The sequence below is a fragment of the Borostomias antarcticus genome (assembly GCF_949987555.1).
Source record: "Borostomias antarcticus genome assembly, chromosome: 10".
In the NCBI taxonomy this organism is placed as follows: Eukaryota; Metazoa; Chordata; class Actinopteri; order Stomiiformes; family Stomiidae; genus Borostomias; species Borostomias antarcticus.
In genome coordinates, this window is record NC_140243.1 from 8,820,440 (window position 1) to 8,842,473 (window position 22,034).

General features: G+C 48.5%; 2 protein-coding genes across 3 annotated transcripts in view; one reads left to right on the top strand and one right to left on the bottom strand.

Moving 5' to 3' along the window:
* Window positions 1-22,034, bottom strand: part of cyfip1 (cytoplasmic FMR1 interacting protein 1) — a 35,791-nt gene that overhangs the window by 1,446 nt on the left and 12,311 nt on the right. For both annotated transcript variants that reach the window (XM_084444862.1, XM_084444861.1), the window contains exons 9-30: window positions 21,103-21,207; window positions 20,706-20,797; window positions 20,097-20,214; window positions 18,962-19,084; window positions 18,250-18,375; window positions 17,762-17,928; window positions 15,618-15,765; window positions 13,758-13,911; window positions 13,272-13,428; window positions 12,982-13,078; window positions 12,642-12,718; window positions 12,301-12,409; window positions 11,526-11,645; window positions 10,649-10,848; window positions 9,973-10,060; window positions 5,916-6,059; window positions 4,154-4,244; window positions 2,659-2,789; window positions 1,997-2,069; window positions 1,813-1,907; window positions 546-784; window positions 108-255 (exon numbers count right to left, since the gene is read on the bottom strand). In XM_084444862.1, coding sequence (XP_084300988.1) covers window positions 108-255; window positions 546-784; window positions 1,813-1,907; window positions 1,997-2,069; window positions 2,659-2,789; window positions 4,154-4,244; window positions 5,916-6,059; window positions 9,973-10,060; window positions 10,649-10,848; window positions 11,526-11,645; window positions 12,301-12,409; window positions 12,642-12,718; window positions 12,982-13,078; window positions 13,272-13,428; window positions 13,758-13,911; window positions 15,618-15,765; window positions 17,762-17,928; window positions 18,250-18,375; window positions 18,962-19,084; window positions 20,097-20,214; window positions 20,706-20,797; window positions 21,103-21,207 — 2,802 coding nt within the window. The remainder of the gene's footprint in view (window positions 1-107; window positions 256-545; window positions 785-1,812; window positions 1,908-1,996; window positions 2,070-2,658; window positions 2,790-4,153; window positions 4,245-5,915; window positions 6,060-9,972; window positions 10,061-10,648; window positions 10,849-11,525; window positions 11,646-12,300; window positions 12,410-12,641; window positions 12,719-12,981; window positions 13,079-13,271; window positions 13,429-13,757; window positions 13,912-15,617; window positions 15,766-17,761; window positions 17,929-18,249; window positions 18,376-18,961; window positions 19,085-20,096; window positions 20,215-20,705; window positions 20,798-21,102; window positions 21,208-22,034) is intronic.
* Window positions 8,542-9,198, top strand: fndc9 (fibronectin type III domain containing 9; the record flags this gene model as incomplete). Its single annotated transcript, XM_084443808.1, has 1 exon — window positions 8,542-9,198. The coding sequence occupies one exon, from the start codon at window positions 8,542-8,544 to the stop codon at window positions 9,196-9,198; it is 657 nt and encodes a 218-aa protein (XP_084299934.1).

Sequence of the window (22,034 nt, forward strand, 5' to 3'; positions counted from 1 at the left end):
CAAAAAAACACCGGAGATCCATGGCACCCCATGGAATGTTAACGTTTTGAGATGGTGGGTCCGTGTTAAGTGGAAGATTTGCTACCGACCCTCAGCCTGTCACTCACCACGCTCTTGATGATCTCGTCCTTGCCGTCATGCTTCTGCACCTTGAGAAGGTGGTAGCTGAAGTCCAGGATATCGAAGCGTCTCTGCTGACCCAGGAGGGCGATGATCATGCAACCGGCCCAATGGAGGCCGTCCCCAAAGCACTGCCTGTGAGACACAACAATGGACCAGGCCGTTAAAGGGACAGAACACGAAAAAATACTAATTGACACTGAATAAACCTTGTCTTGATTGTAGCTGATTAAACTGTCACTTTAGCTGAAAATGATTGAAAATGTCATACTTTTTTATACAGCACACTAAGCCATATATTATAGAATTATCCTTGTCTTTGCCATAGCTGATTAAACTCTGCATCACCCTAAGCCATATAAAACCTAATTTTATATGTCTTTTAAAGCCACTCTCAAAGCCCAAGTTTGCTTATTGTCACTCACTCCACAGTGAACTCGTGGGCGCCCACAGGGATGCAGTAGACGAACTGCATTGCGCTCCAAAGGCGGTGGAACTCCACACACTCGTCCACGTGCATCACACCATTGCTGGGCAGCGGGCCGCGCCAGATAGGGTCGTCCAGGTAGCCTCGCACACGAGTTAGGATGACCTCGAACATGGACAGGCCACAGCACAGCCTCTCTTTGGTCAGCAGGTCGCCCTCACGGGCAATTGCAATTTGCTACAGGGAGGGAGAGGGGGGGGGGGGGGGTCGGATCAGGATATAAGGAAGAAGATGGAAGCATGCTAATCCAAGGAATGAGCAAGTGAGCAGGATACTGTCCCGATGTTAAGGTGAAGGAGGTGATAACTGTCCTGATGCTGAGGTGATAACTGTTCTGATGTTAAGGTGATAACTGTCCTGATGTTGAAGCGTTAAGGTGGTAACTGTCCTGATGTTGAGGTGATAACTGTCCTGATGTTGAGGTGATATTTTGCATTAAATATTTAGCATAGAACTATTTAGTCGCAGCCCATAAGTGTGTAAACTTGAACTGATTCCAATCAAATTCATACTCTTCAAGATCAGCCATTTTGATAAGCGTTTTCTGAACTGTAGCCTAGGGCTTCCTTGTCTGTGAGCGAAAGAGTAGCGTGAGCAGTGAGCAAACTAGCTAGCCTAGCTAACTTTAACAATAACAATAGCTACCGTAAGTTGTTCCGCTTCCTGAATCCCCTCTGCGGATTGATCTACACATCTACAACAGTCGCGTCAATACAAGTCAATGGATTTCATAAAATGATCAATAAAACCCTACAGGATTCATACTTTGCGGTGAATTTGATGTCAGAACACCAACGGACACCAATTACCCCCTCGGTGAGCTTTTTGTCTTTGAAATCGAGAGTTTAACATGTTTTTGAATGATTTTTCACGGTGCCCACCTACATCCATTGTATGACCTAAACGGTGGTAGAGCAATTATCAACTTTCTCGAAAATGCTAGTTTTGTCAACGTTTTGATCTGAACCATTGTATATGATCATAAGTAATCTTAAAACAGGACTAAACATGATTTTCCCTTTACTACTCCTTTAATTGTCCTGCTGTTGAGGTGTTAAGTTCGTAACCGTCCTGATGTTGAGGTGTTAAGGTGATAACTGTCCTGATGTTGAGGTGATAACTGTCCTGATGTTGAGGTGATAACTGTCCTGCTGTTGAGGTGTTAAGGTGATAACGTCCTGATGTTGAGGTGTTAAGGTGTATACCTGTGGGGTGCCGAGGCGCTCGATCAGAGGCACCAGGTGCAGCGCTGTGTATTTGGCCTCCAAACGCTTCATCTTGGCATCAAGACGCTCTCCCTCTACACAGAGAATACAGTTTTATCTCCAGAAACACATTCATATACACACACACACACAGCACAGTATGAAATCCGTAACGAACACGTACCTTTGACATGGACCCTGGGGAGAATATTCTGGAATGGTGCCGCGTGAAGCAGATCGCAAACCTCCTCCTGAGACTGGAGGGAACACAGGAAATAAAAGAGAGTTCAAACATGGAGTCAAGATCCTGTTTCCAACTGGCCATAATGACCTATGGCCAAGAGGATTGGGAAGGCAGCTGCTTATGCTAGCCTCAGGTCTGGTACATTGCAATGACGTTTTCTTCATTCATCAGAGTGTCTGCAGACTGATTATTTATTCTCCCCAAGCTTTGACTTCTTAAACCCTGCCCAATCTCCTGACTGCTGTGTCTTATGACCTGATTAGACAGGCAGATGTCAAACAGTGGTCTGGATTAGAATGCTGATGAAGCTGACCTGGATGCAGTACCAGTAACCGGCAAAAGATGGCACTGATAAGTTGGAAACAGCTCATTTTCAAACTGGCTTTGTCTTCCAGAAGCTTTTGACACACAATACTATATTCACGGATGGTGGTTGAGGTGCGTGTTATGCTGTTGTGTTGGTGCTGCCAAACTGATTAATGTTCGCTGCTCGAAACAATGGACGACCAATAAATACTTGTGTAAATCATCCAAAATCCCATTCGCTCTGCTTTTCCTTCTGGTGAATTCTGTGTGGGTTCTGGGTTGTTCGGGGTCCGTACCAGGCTCTGCTCGCTCAGCAGGCAGAACAGCATGGCGTTTCCCACCTCCCGCAGGTTCTGGAAACACACCGTTTTCAGCTCTGCATACTCCACAATGTCCTTCAGCTGGTGATGGAAGAACTCCAGGATACCTGCATGGCCGAGAGAGAGAGGGAGGGAGGAAGAGAGAGAGGGAGGGAGAGAGGCGTGGCACACACCATGTCACACAGCACAGCAGCACAGGTGAACACTACCACTCACTCCCACCAATCATGTAATGAATGACAAGAAAATAGGTGGAAGGCAATTATGGTTGGCATTTTCCTATTCTGAAAGCACAATACATATAACCTATATATAGTCCTTTCTCTGTCTCTCTCCCCTGCTCCTAGCAATTACACTACCATGGCCAAAACAAAGCTGGAACCTGGAGGCAGATCGATACGGCCGGAGCTACGTTTAAGTTAAGTTAAAAAGCCTTTATTAAGATATGCTGCTATACGCGAGGGTAGGCTCCCCAGCTCAGTTTGTTCCCGACCAAGTAGCTCCTTCATCACACCTGTCTGAACTTCCCAGCACTCCTGCCCTTTTCTTTTTGAATAATATTCTCTATTTAATAATCGAATTCAGTCCTAATGTTCCAATATAGTCCTTAGAATCAGTTTATTTTATGTCCTTCATCCATTCCCTCACGTTATAGCTCCCATAATATGACGAGAGGTAGGCTATTGAATGGGTTTATGTCAGCAATTCTAATCTGTAATCATTGAACAATAGCCTAGGAATTGTTTTGTTTGCGTGTGAGTAATTGATCAAAAATCAAAATAGGAATTGAATATGGAGTTTGGATAACTGGAAAAAATGAAAAGAGGAAGTTAGGAAGATGGGAGGCCCGACTGTGGATGACCCGATGATGTGGTGAACCAAGTAAGGCAGGCCTGATCTATCTAGCTGCGCTCCAGGAAGTTGGGTGAATGGTTGGACTTAATTTAGTCTTCTTGGTACAGTTGATTGCGCTCAAAAACATGAAAGAATAAAACAAAAAATGCAGCAACACAAAGTACATGAGATGGTGGTTGGGAAGCAAAGGGAACTGTTTAAATTAATGGCAATATACCTGGCTGAGTTCATGGAGTTTACAACCATACATCTCTTATTCGTCACAAAAAAGATGATTTTAAAAGCAAGGAATGCGCACCAGACATGGAACACAAACGGGGATGGAAATGTATTGAGATGAAAATGTACTTTACTTGTACGTTGGATGGCTCGACAGCTGCATTTTAAACTCACAACATTATAGACTATGCTACTACTAGCCAAGAAAAATATACAGCAATAATAATATTGCTGTAGCTCAAACTCGTAAATCGCCTGTTTGATATGCTCTTTAAAGGTGGTGTGATATGCGTTTGCAATTTCACATGTAATCGCGGATCGTTTTCCCCTTTCAAAAACGTAGCCATGGACCTCGGCGCTAGTGTGATCCAGGCCACAGAGATCCGCTCCTCCTCACCTGGGGAGCCGTACTCATGGCGGGGCAGACGGCAAATCTTGGGCATCACCTCCATCAGGGTCTTCACATACTGCATGATAGTACCCTGGAGCTGCGCAGAAGAACACAGGTTTAAACAAGGTTTCTGTTGGGTTTAAAGGACAATGCTCGTTTTTGACAACCTGGACCTTATTTACGACATATTATAAGACGTTTGACTCACCGAGATCACTTTGGTGTAGTTCGGAGGCCTGTAGAAGAAATTTAAAATCCAGCGCAAGCCAGTATATCCATGTAATGGCGGTGGTGGGGGCAACGAGAATGCAGCTTCTAAAAATCTATTTTCTGCCGCGAAACGGTTGTTTTCATCAATCTGTCTTGATGAATCGCTAGTTGTGCTTACATAGAGAGCATAGGCCTGTTGTGGTATTTCACATGCCTCTGTAATATGATCTTTAGAAACGTCTTTAGACACGAAATAGCTTCCTCACTTGCTCCAGCACGCATGCGCACAGCGTGCTGGAGCAACGATTGCGCGCTGTGCGCATTAGTGCTGGAGCAAGTGAGGAAGCTATTTCGTTTCGAAAGACGTTTCTAAAGATCATGGCATGTGAAAACCACAACAGTTATGCTCTATGTAAGCACAACTAGCGATTCATCAAGACCGATTGATGAAAACAACAGTTTCGCGGCAGAAAATGCTGAAAAGAAAAAAACGCCATTACATGGATATACTGGCTTGCGCTGGATTTTAAATTTCTTCTAAAGGCCTCCGAACTACACCAAAGTGATCTCGGTGAGACAAACGTCTTATAATATGTCGTAAATAAGGTCCAGGTTGTCAAAAACGAGCATTGTCCTTTGAGCCATACTGGGTAGGACCCCCCTTTGCCTCAAGAACAACCGGAATTCACTGTGGCATGGATTCAACGAGGTGCCCTTCTGTACACCACTGTAGTAATCATCTGATATTTGAGCATTTGTGACCTTTATGTTAGCTTGAACGAGTCTGGCCGTTCCCCTCTCTCATTAACCAGGTGTTCTCTTTATCACATCCTTATCTGTAAACTCTAGAGACTGTAGTGCAAAATCAAAATCCCAGGAAGGCAACTGTTTCTATGATGCTAGAACCATCACGTCTGGTACCAACAATCATACCATGGTTAAAGTCACTTAGGTCACTTAGTCTCTCCCATTCTAATGTTTCATCGAACAACTAAACCTCTTCACGTTTGGAGGAGCAGGCTATTTGCATCAACAAGTAGGTGTATGTAAGTAGGTGGCAAGTGAGTGTGTGTGTGTGTGTCTGTGACAGTATAGTACATACAGCGGAGAAAGAGAGTGGGCATTTCCTGTAAAGAAATTAAAATGGGATAGTTCAACTGTCCTAAAATTGCTAATAAACATGTTTATCTTAGTGCATCTTAATTGACTTCTGGCAAACTGCCTTAAAAATGGTCTTCTTCCGCGGTGGCGCTAGCGAGTGCAGTGATTGCAGGGCACACCACCAATAACAAACGCAGAAGAAGGCGTTCTATATATATATGGGTTTATTCTAATTATATGGTTTGACCAGTCCAAAAAACACTGGGTTTATCGTCAGGGAGCAGATGAGGTCACATCGACCTCGCTCACCAGTTTCAGGAACTATCCTGTTTTCTGACGCCATGGCAACAGGAAGTGCCTGCTCTCCTACTCCGTTGGCTGTTGCAGGATGTGTCCCTCCCGCCCTCAGTCCGCCGCCCCCCCCCCCCCCCCCCCCCCTCCTCCCCATCCGACTCACCAGGCTCTTGACCACCTTCAGCAGCTCCTCCATCACCACGGCGATGCCCTGGTAGCCCAGCAGCCTGCACATGGCCTTGATATGAGGCGGGCCCACAAAGTTCCTGTAGAAACCGAACACGCTGCTGTACGCCAGGTTCAGGGCCTGCGACCACAGACAGACAGACATAGAGAGAGAGAGAGAGAGAGGGACGGACGTAAGACACGGACGTGGATCTGTCAGGAAACTCACACATTAGCGTCCCTGCTAACGCCACATCATTTACAGCTAGAGCACCACTTCTCACTGGCAGCTGGTAGCCTATCGAAAAGGGTGGGTGTGGGTGGGGGGGGGGAGTCACACCCAGGCGGCGAAGTAAGCGTCACGGGTTTATGAGCAATCTCTACTGCTCCTCTGCTGGTGCGCAACGGTATTGGCTACTCCAGACTGGCCTAAAATCTCATGCTACGACGGACACGCGTCACAAGGCAGCTGCACCACGTAACGAGATAAGGCCATCTGGGAGAGGACCAGAATGATTATTCCCACTTCGCTGGGTGGCGTGATGGAGGCTGACGTTTCGAGTGTGAGTAATGCATGAGTGGACCTGCTGGATTCTGGAGTGGGCGCGGATGGAGTACGCTCATCATCCTGTCCCTGTGGGGAGAGCTGAGGAGTATTAATGATAGCATCGGTCTGGTGACTGACATCCACCCAAACACATATGTCACCTGTGGGAGATGATGACGACACAACATCACACCACAGGAACAGAGAGCACAGAGGACAAAGGGAATTGTCTTTGCACAATAATTAAGACTGTGAATCGGACGTTAGTACATGCACGTACATGCACATTAGACACTAGTACATGCACAAACACTACAGCCTCCTCCCACTCTCTCACACACACACACACACACAGCCTCCTCTCTCTCCCTCTCTCCCTCCCTCCCTCCCTCCCTCCCTCCCTCCCTCCGACAGAGCAGGGGAAGCGTTCAGTCCTGGCTCAGATCATGATAGAGCAGCAGATTCGGACAGGCGGACCTGGGAGCGACCAAGCCACCGAGCAGCCAATCAACACCACTGCCTATATATGGACATGTCCACGGTAGGTCTGCCCCGCTCCTCTCTAGTTCTGTCTGTCTGTCTGTCTGTCTGCCACGCTCCTCTCTAGTTCTGTCTGTCTGTCTCTCTGTCTCCACGCTCCTCTCTAGTTCTGTCTGTCTGTCTGCGACGCTCCTCTCTAGTTCTGTCTGTCTCTCTGTCTGCCGCACTCCTCTCTAGTTCTGTCTGTCTGTCTGTCTGCCGTGCTCCTCTCTAGTTCTGTCTGTCTCTCTGTCTGCTGCGCTCCTCTCTAGTTCTGTCTGTCTGTCTGTCTGCCGCACTCCTCTCTAGTTCTGTCTGTCTCTCTGTCTGCCGCGCTCCTCTCTAGTTCTGTCTGTCTCTCTGTCTGCTGCGCTCCTCTCTAGTTCTGTCTGTCTCTCTGTCTGCTGCGCTCCTCTCTAGTTCTGTCTGTCTCTCTGTCTGCCGCGCTCCTCTCTAGTTCTGTCTGTCTCTCTGTCTGCTGCGCTCCTCTCTAGTTCTGTCCCTGGTTCAACTGTGAACAACGCATGTTGCTATGGGTCAGATCAGTGTCATCATCTCTTTTCTAACCCGATGAGTGTTTTTTTTTTTCCTTGTGATATCTGACGTGTGTAAAATAGTTGAGTCGTCCAAACTCTTTAGCCGCATGCTGGGCATCAAAAAATGGCATCGCAAGAAAATGAGCATAGAATACCACAAGACTGGTAAAATACTTTGTCATACTAATGTCTTAGTTCATTGCAACGTTTCGACTGTCAAGGCATGCGACGTGGGCGCTGAGTCAGAATGTTGCAGTGGGGTGTGCGTCCTGTTAAATCCAATGCAACGATGTTAGATGAGAACCATTTCCATTCTTTTGCCTACAACGACGTCACGCGCTTCTCACCCATTATATGGCAATGCGTCGGCGGTGCACACAAACCTGGTTTGGAGGTGCAAACGGTGCTACAATGGATTTCTATGTGGAAAACCCCCGTACGGTATGCGTGCCTCAAACAATAAACTATTACTACACTTATCAGCAGGATATACATCTCAATAACAGACTCTGTCATGAAACCTCCTCCCACAATAGAAAACCCAAGCTTTGCTACGAAACGACACGTACTGGGATTTATAGAACGAGGCAAACAAGCCAATGTGCAATCAGAGACAACCCCATATCAGCCACTCAGGCTAGCTCCAGCACTGGCAGAGCTGATTACAGTTTATTTGGTTTTTGGCTTAAGAGCACTCAAAGCAATCTCATCACAAAATCTGGGCGGTGAAATCTGTGCCATCAACCATTATAGTCAACAATGCAGTGTCTGCAGAGCGTGAAAGGTGAAATGAAAACATCTTTCTGCTTCTCTCTCCCCGCTCTCTGTCTGTCTGTCTGTCTCTCTGTCTCTCTCTCTCTCTCCCTCTCTCTCTCTCTCTTTCTGCTTCTCTCTCCCCACTGTCGTTTCAGAGCTGATTTCTGAAGACAAAAGCGGGGAGGGGGCAGGGGGGGTTGGAGATTGCGCAATTCCAAGGCCGATCCCACGCAGCAGCTCCGCAGGAGAAGCTCCGCGCAGACGAGATGGCGATCGCCGTGCAGAACATCTCCGCCACCTCTGCCAGGGTGAGCTGGCCCTCGGCCTCCAGCTGCCTGGACACCTTCTACAGCATCATGTACCACCCCCACTGGAACAGCCTGCTGATGGGCTACACCCGCAGAGGCTTCCTGAGAGAGCACCGCGTCCCGGCCAGCCAGACCAGCGCCCACCTGGCCAACCTCGCCCCGCAGACCACCTACATCCTGTGTGTGACGTGCCAGGCCGCCAGCCCCGGCAGGGACCAGTGCCAGGTGTTCAGCACCCTGGGCGAGGGAGGCGACGCGGGGCAGGACGTCACCGGCTGGGAGCTGGCCATGTGCGTGTGGATGGCCAGTAGTATCCTGCTCCTGGTCATCGCCTGGCTCCTCCTGTTGGGCTGCCTCCACTCCATATTCCCCTTCCTCGGCCACGCCGACGAGGGCTGCCCCGGGGCCGCCGCCGCGCCCCAGACGGGCGTCCAGGGGAGCCTGGGCTGCCTCTACACTCCCAGCCACAGCGAGGAGGACTCCAAGCAGGCCACGGTTGCAGAGGACCCCTCCGTCGCGGCCAAGACGGCGGGCCGCAAAGACGGCCCGGGCCACGAGCTCGGGACACTCACTGGCCAGTCAGATGGAGAGCAGGTCCAGCCCCGACAAGATTGAGGTCGCGACCCTGCTCTCGCAGGGACTTGTGGAGGGTTGTGTAATGATCGCTCAAAGAGGGTTTTCAAATGCGTCTGCAGGAGAATGACGGTGCTAAAAAAAAAAAAATAATAATAATGAAAATGGACTATTGAGCGAAAATGGTTTCTGATGGGATGCCACCTGTGCTCGGATCATACTTCTCCTGACCAGGATTGAGGGGTATATATTTACTGCAAAACCATAAGCTCCTCTTCATCCGTGGTTGACTAGATTTTGCTTTTCAAATTGCCAGGGTTAAACGTTTGTCTTTGGCCGCCAAAACAACTGCTTATATTCACCCACTGTTTAAATGTATTTGTGCTATTTATAACCCTCTTATCTGAAAATGTTCTTGTAATGTATTATATAATCAGACATTTCGTTTTGACTGTTTACCGTGATGCATTATGTTGCTGTACTGTACATTATATATACATTATATGGTGTATCCTAAATGTAGAATCGTACATGTATAAATAGATTCAATTCCAATATCCCTTGTGATTGTTTGTCTGGGACACACTCTTTGTGAATGGAGAGGAGGTCAGAGTGGAGTTTTACGGACCCGCACACAGAGGGAACTGGACACTGCTCGGTGGAGTGTGCTACCGCTACAATAGGTCAGTACAGATCATGCAATCTCATTAGTAAAAATGTCCTAAGATCGCCCCCCCGACACCAAACCTACATCTCTGCAATCCCAGACTGGCTCATTGTGAGAGAACAGATGGGAATGAGGGTGTCTCTACTCACCTTTGACCCATACAGGTACTGAGGCTGGGCGTTGGGGGGCTTGTCCCTCTGGAACTCCTGGGAGAAGGGCAGCACGGTCCGGACAAACCTGCAGACGGAGAGAGAGAGACACAACAAATGTTTCATTCTAAAATGTTAATTATGATGTGCATGTACTATTACACTACTGCCAATAAAGCTCTTTCTTGATGCCTAACAAAGCCCTGAGGAATCTCTCCTCCATCTGCATGCCCACAGCCCAGTTCAGGAACGAGCATTTCATTTGTGCATTTCTTTTTGCCTGTATGTATTGCGTCTCAGAGGGGGCACACGTTGGATGGTGAAAACTCATCTCTATTTCAAACATAACGTCAAAGGCAGTACCGGCGAGAACCGAGGGACATTAGAAGGCATGAGAGGACAGGAGCGCATCAAAAGCAACCTTAATTTGCACTTACAAATAATTCAAAACACATTCTGGCTGCACTAGCTTTTCTCTCCCCAGCTGTGAGGAGAATATAAAGAAGGATAACCTGATAAACTGGAGGGCCAAGACTGAAAACAGTCTGTCTCACAGAGCGCTTGTCTGGCCGTGGTAGGATTCATCTCACTGCTGCCCGATGCTTTCTTTAGGCAAGGTTTTTCATTTCCCCCTTGAGGTCCTGCAGGTCGCAGATAGCAACCGACGGTAGCCCACCTGTTGGTGGAGCCGTTGTAGCAGTAGTTGGGCAGGAAGTCGTAGTTGAGCTCCCAAAAGACGTGGAGCGTGATGCGGCCGTATGGGGCGGAGACATTGTGGTTGGCCTCGCGGAACATGGCGTCCATGCTGTCCAGGGTGAGGAACTTGCTGAGGAGCTTGTGGGTCATGCGGTTGATGTCCAGGAGGCCCTCCAGCTCCTGATAAGAGGGGGGGAGATGGAGAAACTATTCAGAAACACGTTGGCCAACTAAGTTCACACACTCTTGGTCTCTCACAAATACATACACAACACACAAACACATAACTCTCTTGCAAAATGGTCTGCACTTATATAACGCTTTTTATCCAAAGGGCTTTACAAAGGCCTCCCATTCACCTATTCACACACACATTCACACACCAATGGCGGCAGCTGCCAGCTGCCTGCTAAAAGGGAGCAATTTGGGGTCAGTGTCTCGCCCAAGGACACTTCAACATGTGGACAGGAGGAGCCGGGATTCGAACCGCCAGCCCTACGATCATTGGACCCTAACCTCCTGAGCCAATGCCGCCCGCAAGCATCCGCTCACGTGCACTGACACACACCCAAAACACGTGAAGAGGGAAACATTACAGTCATTTAGCTGACGCTTTTATCCAAAGTGACTAACAATAATTGCATTTAACATAAGAAAAGCCAATGTACTACTACTTCCCAGAACTCACAAGTGCATCTCCTTTCTAAAACAAGTTTTGAGCCTGCGAGGAAAGATGGGCAGCGACTCTGCTGTCCTAACGTCAGTGGGTAGTTCATTCTACCACTGCGAGGCCAGGGCAGAGAAGAGCCGTGACCGCGTCGATCGACCGCAGGGGCCTCGGAGTGACGAGTCCTTACCATGATGGAGGTGAGGTCCTCGCTCTCGAACCGGTTGATGGCCAGCTCCAGGGACTTGTAGAGGGCAGCAGACACCCTCTGGGTGATCAGCCTGTTCAGGTCAATGGAGCGGCCCAGCAGCTGGAGGAATGAGGCACACAGAAGAAATACAGCTTATAGATTCAACTTCTGGATGGATGTTAATATATAGTGCTTATATAGTGCTTTTATCCAAAGCGCTTTACAATGACGGCCTCTCATTCACCCATTCACACACACAATCACACACCAATGGCGGCAGATGCCATGGAAGGTGCTAGCCTGCTCATTGGGAGCAATTTGTGGTTCAGTGTCTTGCCCAAGGACACTTCGACATGTAGTCAGGAGGAGCCGGGATTCGAACCGCCGACCCTACGATCATTGGACGACCCTCTCTACCTCCTGAGCTATACAGCTGCCCCAACTTCTGACTTCAACACTCAACTGACACTACAGAGTGGTAGAGTAGAACGGCACAATCGACTACACACATACACACACACACACAGCTTGAGGATATGGTTTGGTCTCTCCTCAGCTGAGGACGTGGGGATCTAGTGAGGAAGAGGGGAGGTGGAAGTGTGGTGAGGAAGAGGGGAGGTGGGAGTGTGGTGAGGAAGAGGGGAGGGGGGAGTGTGGTGAGGAAGAGGGGAGGTGGGAGTGTGGCGAGGAAGAGGGGAGGTGGGAGTGTGGTGAGGAAGAGGGGAGGTGGGAGTGTGGTGGCGGCGGCGGGGCAGTGAGAACAGGGGACAGTTACCTGGACGTGGCGCTGCTTCAGAAGTGTCTCGTAGCGGTTGGAGGACGGCCAGGGAATGTTGGCGCCCTGGTTCTTGCAGTCGGCCCTGAGGCGCTTGTCCAGGAGCAGGCTGAGAGAAGGACAGAGGACACCATCACCACCTGGTCAGTTTACAGCTCGGATACTCTCAACTGGTCAGTTTACAGCTCGGATACTCTCAACTGACAACAAATGTACATTGTCTTATTTCACGTCTTATTTAATCGTACTGCTACTGTTGACTTCACTCCATTCCATGAAACGACAATGTTTTTTTTTCAAACGGTATTGAGTATTAAAAAAAATACAAGGATTTTACACACCTTCCAGCTAGAATCTTGTAATAGGCGAATATCTGATCAGCAAGCTTGTAGACGAACTGATCAAAACAAAGGTTCACCTGGAATGACAGGTAGATCATGTTGACAATGCTGTTCTTACAGACAGGAGCAGGAATCCAAGGCCGCGTAGCATAGAAACATAACGGTCACACTTGTGAAAAGGACACTGACGTGCAACTTTTACAAGTTGTAGACTAGCTCCAGAATATCTACCATATCTAGAGCGCTTCTGGGACAGCGTTGTTGACAGCCCTTTCCAAGGCCCTACAGCTTTCGTCGGCTAATAAATAAGCTGAAGAGGAAATACGAGACTGTGAAATACCTCCGCTTCGATCTCGTCGTAGAGGAACTGCTTCTTGAATTTCGTGAGGGCGTAGTGGGCGCTGTCGTTGTACAGATCTAGAGGGTAGAGCACATACCTGCCGGGAGACGGACGGACAGAGACGTGTCACTAACAAACACCCAGTGTCCTACGGGACGTCCAGCGTCGGTTTTACTCCTCGGCTGATTCTTCTAACGGTTAAACAAATGCACGTGTAGGTTTTCAAGAGCAGTCGAATGTGACGAGTGTGTGTGTGTGTGTGTGTGTGTGTGTGTGTGTGAGGCCCTCACTCCATCATTGAGGCCTCCTTGGTCTCCAGGATGTGGTCGGTGAGGATCCAGGGCATGGACATCTCGATGGGGAACTGGATCCTGCGGCCCATGGTCAGCTCCAGGAAGAACTCCCGGAACCACAGCTGGGACAGGTCACAGCACTGCTGCAGGGTCTCTGGGGAGGAGGGGGGTGGGGGTGGGAGGCAGACAGACAGACAGACAGACAGACAGACAGACAGACAGACAGACAGACAGAGAGACAGACAGACAGACAGACAGACAGACAGACGGGTGGGGGAGAGCAGAAAGACAGGTGGGGATGGACAGGAGACAGACAGACAGACAGACAGACAGACAGACAGACAGACAGACGGAGGGATGGAGGCACAGACGTTAAGAGCAGAGATCACTCAGCCGGCAGTGGCTATAAGAGCATGGCGTACAGAGAGGGCTCCGGAGCTCCGGGAGCTCCAGGAGCTCCGGGCGTGGCCTCGGGTGTCCTACCGCTGAAGTTGAGCAGGTGGGTGTAGAAGAAGGACTCGCGGTGGAACTTCTCAATGTCCATGATGGTGGGGCCTTCCAGGCTGCTGCGCAGGGTCTTCTTGGAGCCGCTCTTGTCCGCGATGAGGGACTCCAGCATGGTCCTCACCATGTAGAGCTGCAGGGGGGAAATACACAACACGAGGAGGCAGGGGAGGGGAGGGAGGGAGAGAAGGATAGGCAGCAATGGCAGATGTTTATAATCCAAACCTGCGCTCTTCCACACGCTGTGTACAACATCGGCAGTAGTCACGAACGTACAATTTGTGCACAGAAACAAGTGTAGCCTACAGCAGTAGGTAGACGTAAGTATAGTAGTATGTAAACGTACAAATGCTTGAGAGCCAGAAATCACATTCTCAACCATGATCGCTGACATCAGTTTAGTTTAGTTTATTTCATTGATAATACATAGACAATGTGCACAGACATTAGTTGTTTACAAGAACCAAAAAGATGGTTGCACCAGATTTAGCAAAATGCTCATTTCCACCACGCTTGGTCAGCTTCTCGTACCAGAAGATATCTTATATTTGAGACTACTTCTGGTACTGCACACAGTGTGTGGCATACGCTGCTTGGCATTCATACCCACATTTTCTGTTAAAACGGTGCATATGTGGATACTGTTTTTGTGATTTTTGTCCCCTTGTGAGGGAAGTGACAAGTGAGGTGAAAAATTGGAATCTATTGTTTACATCTGTGGCTGCCAACCGCAGAGCAGCACTAATCCTTCATGCTGTCTACAGTCTGATTACTGGCGTCAAACACTGATGAAGGCAGGAGCGCTGAAGCACGTCCGTTCAGTACCTGTTGTATAGTATGTGCATTAAAAGCAGTTAAACCTTTTCAGAGAGTGCGGAGTGCTCTAGAATCCGCACGCGTCGAGAGTTCCAGGACCTGTGGGGTGAGTGTGCCGTGTGTCCTCTTGGCTACTAGGCTGACAGACTGTGAATCAGCACACATATTATCTCCCCGGCCCCCATCAGAGCCTGTGAGCAGCCAGGAAGCTGTGCCAGAAAAAACACCTCCAGACGTTAGGGAAATAATTCTTTGCTCACTGTAAGGGCCAAAAAATTGTTCTTCGCTTTTGAGAAATGACATGGTTTTTCACCAGCTCTACCTAAACCAGACTAGCAAACGTGAGTGAAGTTGCTACAGAAAGCTTTGCTTTAATTCTAACCTCTAATTCATCTTTTGGTGCTCAAGAGTGATTGCAGAGTAAAATCATAGATCATGCTCAAACAAACCACATATTTTCATGTAAACACCTCAAGAACTAGACGACTTATTTTTATAAACTCATTCTTATTCTGGCTGCTTTGCACCAGCACAGCCAAAAGTCATCTGGCAAGACTGATTCTAGATGTGCTTGGTTGAACAGAGCCTCTGGGGCAGGGATTTGTTGTTAGAGCCCAAGATTGAGCTGATTGGCTCTTTAGCTCATACCACACAAATGTTCCCCTCCATACCACACGCAAGTTCCCCTCCAGAGTTCATCTGTGATATAGACAATTTGTTATCGTGATTACAGTCATTATATCTCAGATAAATAACACAGTTAACAGCCTCTACCACTACAGGCTGAGGTGATCAAAGGGACATGGATGGACTGTGTGGAAGACTGTGAAGGTCTTTGGGGACTGGGAGGGTATGAGGTGGGGTTAGGGTATGAAATAGCAGGGAGCAGGGGGGGGGGGGATTATGTGGTGGTTTTAGATTGGCAGGAGGGATGGGAGAGCTAAGCTAGTGAGTAGATGGGGGGCGGTAATAAGGGTGTAGTACTGTAGTACAATAGTAGCGGTAGTAGTTAGGATGTGAAACCTGTGTGCTGGAGGGGCCCACGGCCCGACGGGGGACTTTGATGTCGAAGCCGCCCTTAGGGTCTTTCTCTCCGCGGAGCGCTGGGTCGTTGTGGGGCTCGCGACCCGTCTCCCAGTCACAGATGGTCTTCCTGATGGCCTGCAGGACACTGCGGAGAGAGATGCCAAGATTACATTACGTTAGCCATTTAGCACACACTTTTATCCAAAAGCGACTTAATTATGATTGTGATCTATCTCTCACACACGCATTTACATTACATTAGTCATTTAGCAGACACTTTTATCCAATGCGACTTACAATAATTGCATTTACTGTAGGTAGTCAGTGTACCACTACTAGCCAGAACTCACAAGTGCATCTTCTTTTTAAACAAGTGACTAAGCATAATCTAGTGTTGAAGTCAAAGTGCAAGAGCAGCAAAATAGCAGCAAAATAGGATCCTGGGAGTACTTCTTGAAATGGTGATATTTGAGCCTGCAGCACAAGATGGGCAGTGACTCCACTGTCTTGACAGAAGTGGGCAGTTCATTCCATCACTGCGGGGCCTGGAACAAAAGAGGGTGACCCTTGACCGGATCAATCACCCCGAGGGGCCTCGGAGCGACGGGGCAGTCAATCTCCTCGCAGCAGCAGGGTGTAGCGGTCGGTAGGAGATTGACTGTGGCCTGGAAGTAGGAGGGAGCTGTTCCTTTCATTGCCCTGGCCTGAAGGCAAGTAGCAGAGTTTTAGAATGGATGCGAGCTGCTAGAGAGAGAAGGGAAGTTGTATGGGAGAACAAGGAAGTTGTATGGGAGAACTTGGGGCAGTTGAACACTAAACAAGCTTTCTGGACAAGCTCCAGAGGTTTGATGGCCGATGCCGGGGACCCAGTAAGGAGGGAGTTGCAGTAGTCCAGGCGGGATATGACAAGGGCCTGGATGAGCACCTGCGCCGTTTTCGTCAGTGAGGAAAGGGCGAATCCTCCTGATGTTGGATGTAGGAATCTGCAAGAGCGTGTAACAAATGCGATATGTGCTGAGAACGACACTTGGTCGTCCAAGGTCACATCCAGATTCCTCGCCGTCAGTGATGGTCAGGTCACGGTGTGGGTAACCCTTCCCCGGGAGGAACAGCAGCTCAGCTTGAGGTGGTGTGTCACTATCCACTCCGAGATGACAGCTGAGAATGCAGCAATGCGTGCCTACCCTTGTGCGTCAGAGGGTAGTAATGACAGGACCAGCTGGGTGTCATCGGCATAACAATGGTAGGAGAAGCCATGCAAGCGAATGACAGAACCCAGAGATGTAGTGTAGAGGGAAAAAAGAAGAGGACCCAGGACAGACCCTTGCTGAACTCCCGTAGTTAGACTGTGTGGTTCTGACACACGCACGCACACACAAACACACACACACACAAACTGACTTTGCTGTCTACATGGGTCCCCATTGAAAGGGACTGTTAATTAACCACTATTGCAGAGGAGAGAGAGGTGAGTACAAACTCGGTGGGAGGTCCTAGTATTTTTGGCTGACATCACATTTCATGTTCGGTCACATCCGGGGCTTAATGCAATCACAGAGATGTCTCAAATGATCTAATTTGCAGAACGATGACTTGTTAGGGGTGTGAAAACAGAGGAGGCTGAATTTGCCTCTTGTCTCCGAACCAGCAGGATAGGCCAAGGAGTTTCTTCTCAGGCTTTCATGCAGCCCAGCATGGTACCATCAATTATAGAACACAGCGGCTTCTCTGTGTGAAGAGCACCACTGCTGCCCACGGTGCTCTGGACCATTCAGACAGAACAGCAGGACGGAGGGTTATCTGCAGGCACCAGCCAAACTCTCCCATTACCATGTTTTTTGGGGCAGATTTTATCGGCTTTAACTCCACAGGTGGTCCTCTACTTGAGCTCTTTATTTTATCCATCCTTCAGGCACTGCACCTCAGCTCCAGTGGTAAATAAGATAATGAAACCACCGCAGAATCAGGACCGAAGGCGGCGGTGGTGTGTTGGTGACTGAGCAAGCAGGTATTCTTCAGTAGCTAATTTGGAGAAAGTGTACAGTTTTTACCTCCGAATACTCTCGACTGCACTTGGCACCGAGATGGATGACTTGTGAGATTGGGTGTGGTGCCGTTTGTCCCATGTGGCGCCCCCTTACCTCTGGATGACGTTCTTCTTCTTCTTGATGGCCTGGCGCAGGGGGTCTCTGAGGGTGAGTTGGGCAAAGTCCTGCAGGGCGGAGTAGATGGTGTGGCGGATGGCGTGGTTGAACACGCTCTCCATGCGTGCCATCAGAACCTGTAGGCCCTTTATCATGGCCATCACCTGCCAGGGCAACAGCACATCGCCATGGCAGTCAGCAGGGGAGAAAGTCAAGTAAGAAAGTGAAGTCAACCAACCATTGACCCAGTCTGCCAGCTAGCCAGCCAGTCAGTCAGTCAGCAAGCCAATCAGTCAACCAGCCAGCCAATCAGCGAGCCAGTCTGCCAATCAGTAAGTCAGTCGGCCTGCCAGTCAGTCAGCCAGTCAGTCAGTCAGTCAGTCAGTCAGTCAGTCAGTCACAGCAGAGTTTGAAATACAAGATGTGCTTGAAAGAGTTTTATTGTAATTGAGTGTATAGTCTCAGTAGATGGGGCGGAGGCTGACCTCTACTAGGGCGAACTTCTCCTCACTGGTGTAGTTGTATCTGGTGGCCCTCTCATACTCCTCTGCATTGTCGGGACACTCTTTGTTGGAGTACTTGTCGGTCGGATGCACCAATTTCCAGGAGTACTGCAGGGAGAAATAGCTATTCAAGACAGCTCTGTACAACCATTTTCTTGTTACCTTGGAAACCATCAAAATGGTTCTTTCTCCCTTATGAATACCTGGACAATTGGGAAATTGGCAATTAAGTATTCAATTATCTATTGTCTTGGAAGAAATTAGCCCTAGCCAACTTCTACACTTCCTTATTCGGCACATTCAATTGTCTTGTCTTATTGGACGGACCAATTTAACATTTGGCTGCGTTAATTAAAATGCCAACTTTTTGGACAGTATTGGTTGGAGGCATCACTCTTCCCTCCTACGGTTTTCAGCAGATGAAACACATTTTTACAGACTGCCTCTACTGCAGGGCAGACAGACGAGACAAGGCCTTGGGCTGCATTGCCTATGAATGATGAAACACCGAACCGCAAGCCAACGATCACAATACATCAAAGACAAACATTATATATTATTCTACATTCTTCCTCATGACATTGGGCTATCGATATTCTATATCTGGATGTGTTTCTGACGGGGCTGGCTTGCAGTCAACCCGGTAGTTAAGGGCTCCACTGAGGGCCTCCTCGGGTGGACTCATGACGCTCACCACTTCCATGACATGGGCGCTCCACTGGGAGAGCAGCTGCATGCCCTGCAGGGCCAGGTCAAACAGCTTCCTGTACTCAGAGTCCGTCTTCTGGGACTCCTGGCGGCCCGAGCCCGTCACCACCTGCAGAGAGACCGACGGAGAAAGAGAGACAGATACGAGAGAGAAAGGTGAGAAAGAGAGAGAGAGAGCTTTACATGCCTTTCCCGCCTTTGTCACGCTGACCACAATACGGGTCACGATACACGAGTGCAGCCGTTCTGCTAAACATTCAACAGTATGACAAAGAGAGTATCACAAAGAGCCAGACGGCCATTGTAGAAGAGTCCGGAAGGGGCTAGTGACGGAAAGCTGTGTGTTGTTTTGTGTCTTTTTTTCCCCACAGAAACATTTGAGAATGGCCTATCTGGAAACATCAACGGCATGAATTCTATAGGCACCTCGTCATCTCAAGATTGGCGTGGAAAGGGAAGGGGGGCCTGAAGGACTCATTTGTTTTACCACCTTAACGTGTCATTGTCTGTAATCATCCTTCGATTTAAATATTTTTTTTAAAGAAAATAATGTGTTCTTAACCGATCTGCCTGCTTAAATTTAACTGGCACAAAAGCAGAAATACTGCAGCACATGAGAGAAAACCATTTTGATACTTTACTTTCTCAATCTATCACTGCTTTCTCGGGCAGAGAATCTTCAAAGGCTCTGCTTTCACTACCGCAGTCAAACTCAAGCTCTTATCCATATTAATTAATCCCAGTGAATTTTCTTCAGAACCCTTTGTGATAACCTGTCTTCTGAAATGTCAGCGGGGACTGATATGACAGAGGCTGGAGGCTGACAGCTAGGGAACATCTCTAGCTTAACAAGCGAGCATGAGGCAGCGTTCAGAGGAAAACACCCACAGAGAGGACAGGCTCAGTGAACTCAGTAAGGAACACGACGACCACCATAGCTTCACATGGACGTTCTCTAAATTGAAGCTACATGCTATGGGGAAATATAGCGCCTGCAGAAGTCAACCGGAACCTTCTGCACTAGCTCATTTTGATTGGTGTGGAGCAGGGAGGGGCGTGGCCTGGGTGGCGGCGAGTGGGGTCGTCTTGCTGGGGGTCTGGACGGACCCTCACACACTGACCTCGTTGTTGCTGTAGCGAGCCAGCTCAGAGATGAAGCGCATGTGGTCCTCTCGTATCTGGATCATCTGCTCACAGATGTTATACTGGGGGCTGCTGCCTGTGGAGGTGCAAGACCATCTGGAGAAAGGAAGAGAGAGAGAGTAGGAGGGTGAGAGAGAAAGAGAGAGAGAGAGAGAGAGAGAGAGAGAGAGCAAGTTGAGATAAAAAGTGGAGAGAGAGAGAGGGGGGGATGAGATATTTAAAAAAAAAATAAAAAAAAAATGGAGAGATAGTGAGAGAGATAAGAGAGTGGGAGAGAGGGGGGGTTGAGATGGAAAGCAGAGAGAGAGGAGTTGAGATGAAAAAATGGAGGGAGAGACAGAATGTCAGGGGGTAGAGAAAGTGAGAGAAAGAAAGACAAAGAAAGGGAGAGATGAAGGGAAAGAGAGAGAGCATATCAGGAGACAAAGATTTGTAGTGCAAAGAAAGCAGAGAGGGCCCAATGAGAGAGGGGGGGGTGGAGAAGAAAAGGGAAAACAAGAAAGGAATAGCTGACATGTCTCCATGCTCAGATAACAGAACCTTTTAACGAGTGTTTCTTTAACCCTGGCCACAAATCACACACTCACCTGGACTTGTTCTCTTCAAAGTGAGCACTGGTCTTGATGTACCTGGAGAGCTCTATCTGCATGTCACCAAACAGAGGGACCACCTGGAGTTGCTGGGGTGGCAGAGAGGTGGAGAGTGTGGAGACTGTCAGAGTCTCTCCGTTCATACAACCCTGAGGTGAATGACGGCTCTTTGTTGCGTCAAATCCAATGGGAGGTCAGGAGGTCATCACGGGAGATGATCGTAACATACTGTAACCATGATTCCAGGGGCCGTGCTACAGCTAAAATACTAAAATAATGAGGGTAAGACAGGTCAGTGTTTCAGTGTGCAAGGACACGGTGAGCTAGAGGTGTACCTCCTACCCACACAACCTCCTACCAGACACAAACACAAACACACAATATTGCTCCTAACCTTGAAGAATTTGTCTATCTTCGTCAAGTTGATCCTCTTCTTGGCGTCCAGTTTGTAGATGTTGCTGTTGTTCCCGTCGATCAAGTACAAGCCAAAGCCCATCACCTGAACACAGAAACCATACTATCACCTGAACACAGAAACCATACTATCACCTGAACACAGAAACCATACTATCACCTGAACACAGAAACCATACTATCACCTGGACACAGAAACCATACTATCACCTGAACACAGAAACCATACTATCACCTGGACACAGAAACCATACTATCACCTGAACACAGAAACCATACTATCACCTGAACACAGAAACCATACTATCACCTGAACACAGAAACCATACTATCACCTGAACACAGAAACCATACTATCACCTGGACACAGAAACCATACTATCACCTGGACACAGAAACCATACTATCACCTGGACACAGAAACCATACTATCACCTGAACACAGAAACCATACTATCACCTGGACACAGAAACCATACTATCACCTGGACACAGCACAGCTACACCCCACTGAGCAAAGACATGTCTAAAAGACGTCTTTTAGATGTCTTTTCTGTCTTTTTCGGACGTCCAAAGACATCCAATTAGGAGTCAGAATGAAAGTTTTTTTAGACGTTCAGATATTGAACCCGTTCTGCACGTCCACAGACGTCTTAGAGGGGTCCAAGCCAGACGTTTGAATATCGAGGGGTCCAGCAGACGTACAAACGGGGTTCTGGACCGACGGACGTTATTAAGACATGATCTGAACGTCTCCCTGACGTTGTGTGTTTGCTGGGACATCAGACCCTGGGAAACCATACTATCACCTGGACACAGCACAGCTACACATCACACCCTGGGAAACCAAGCTATCCGCCAGCAACAGCATGGATAGAGTAGAAGAATAGCCCCCCTTGAAATGGGAATGGG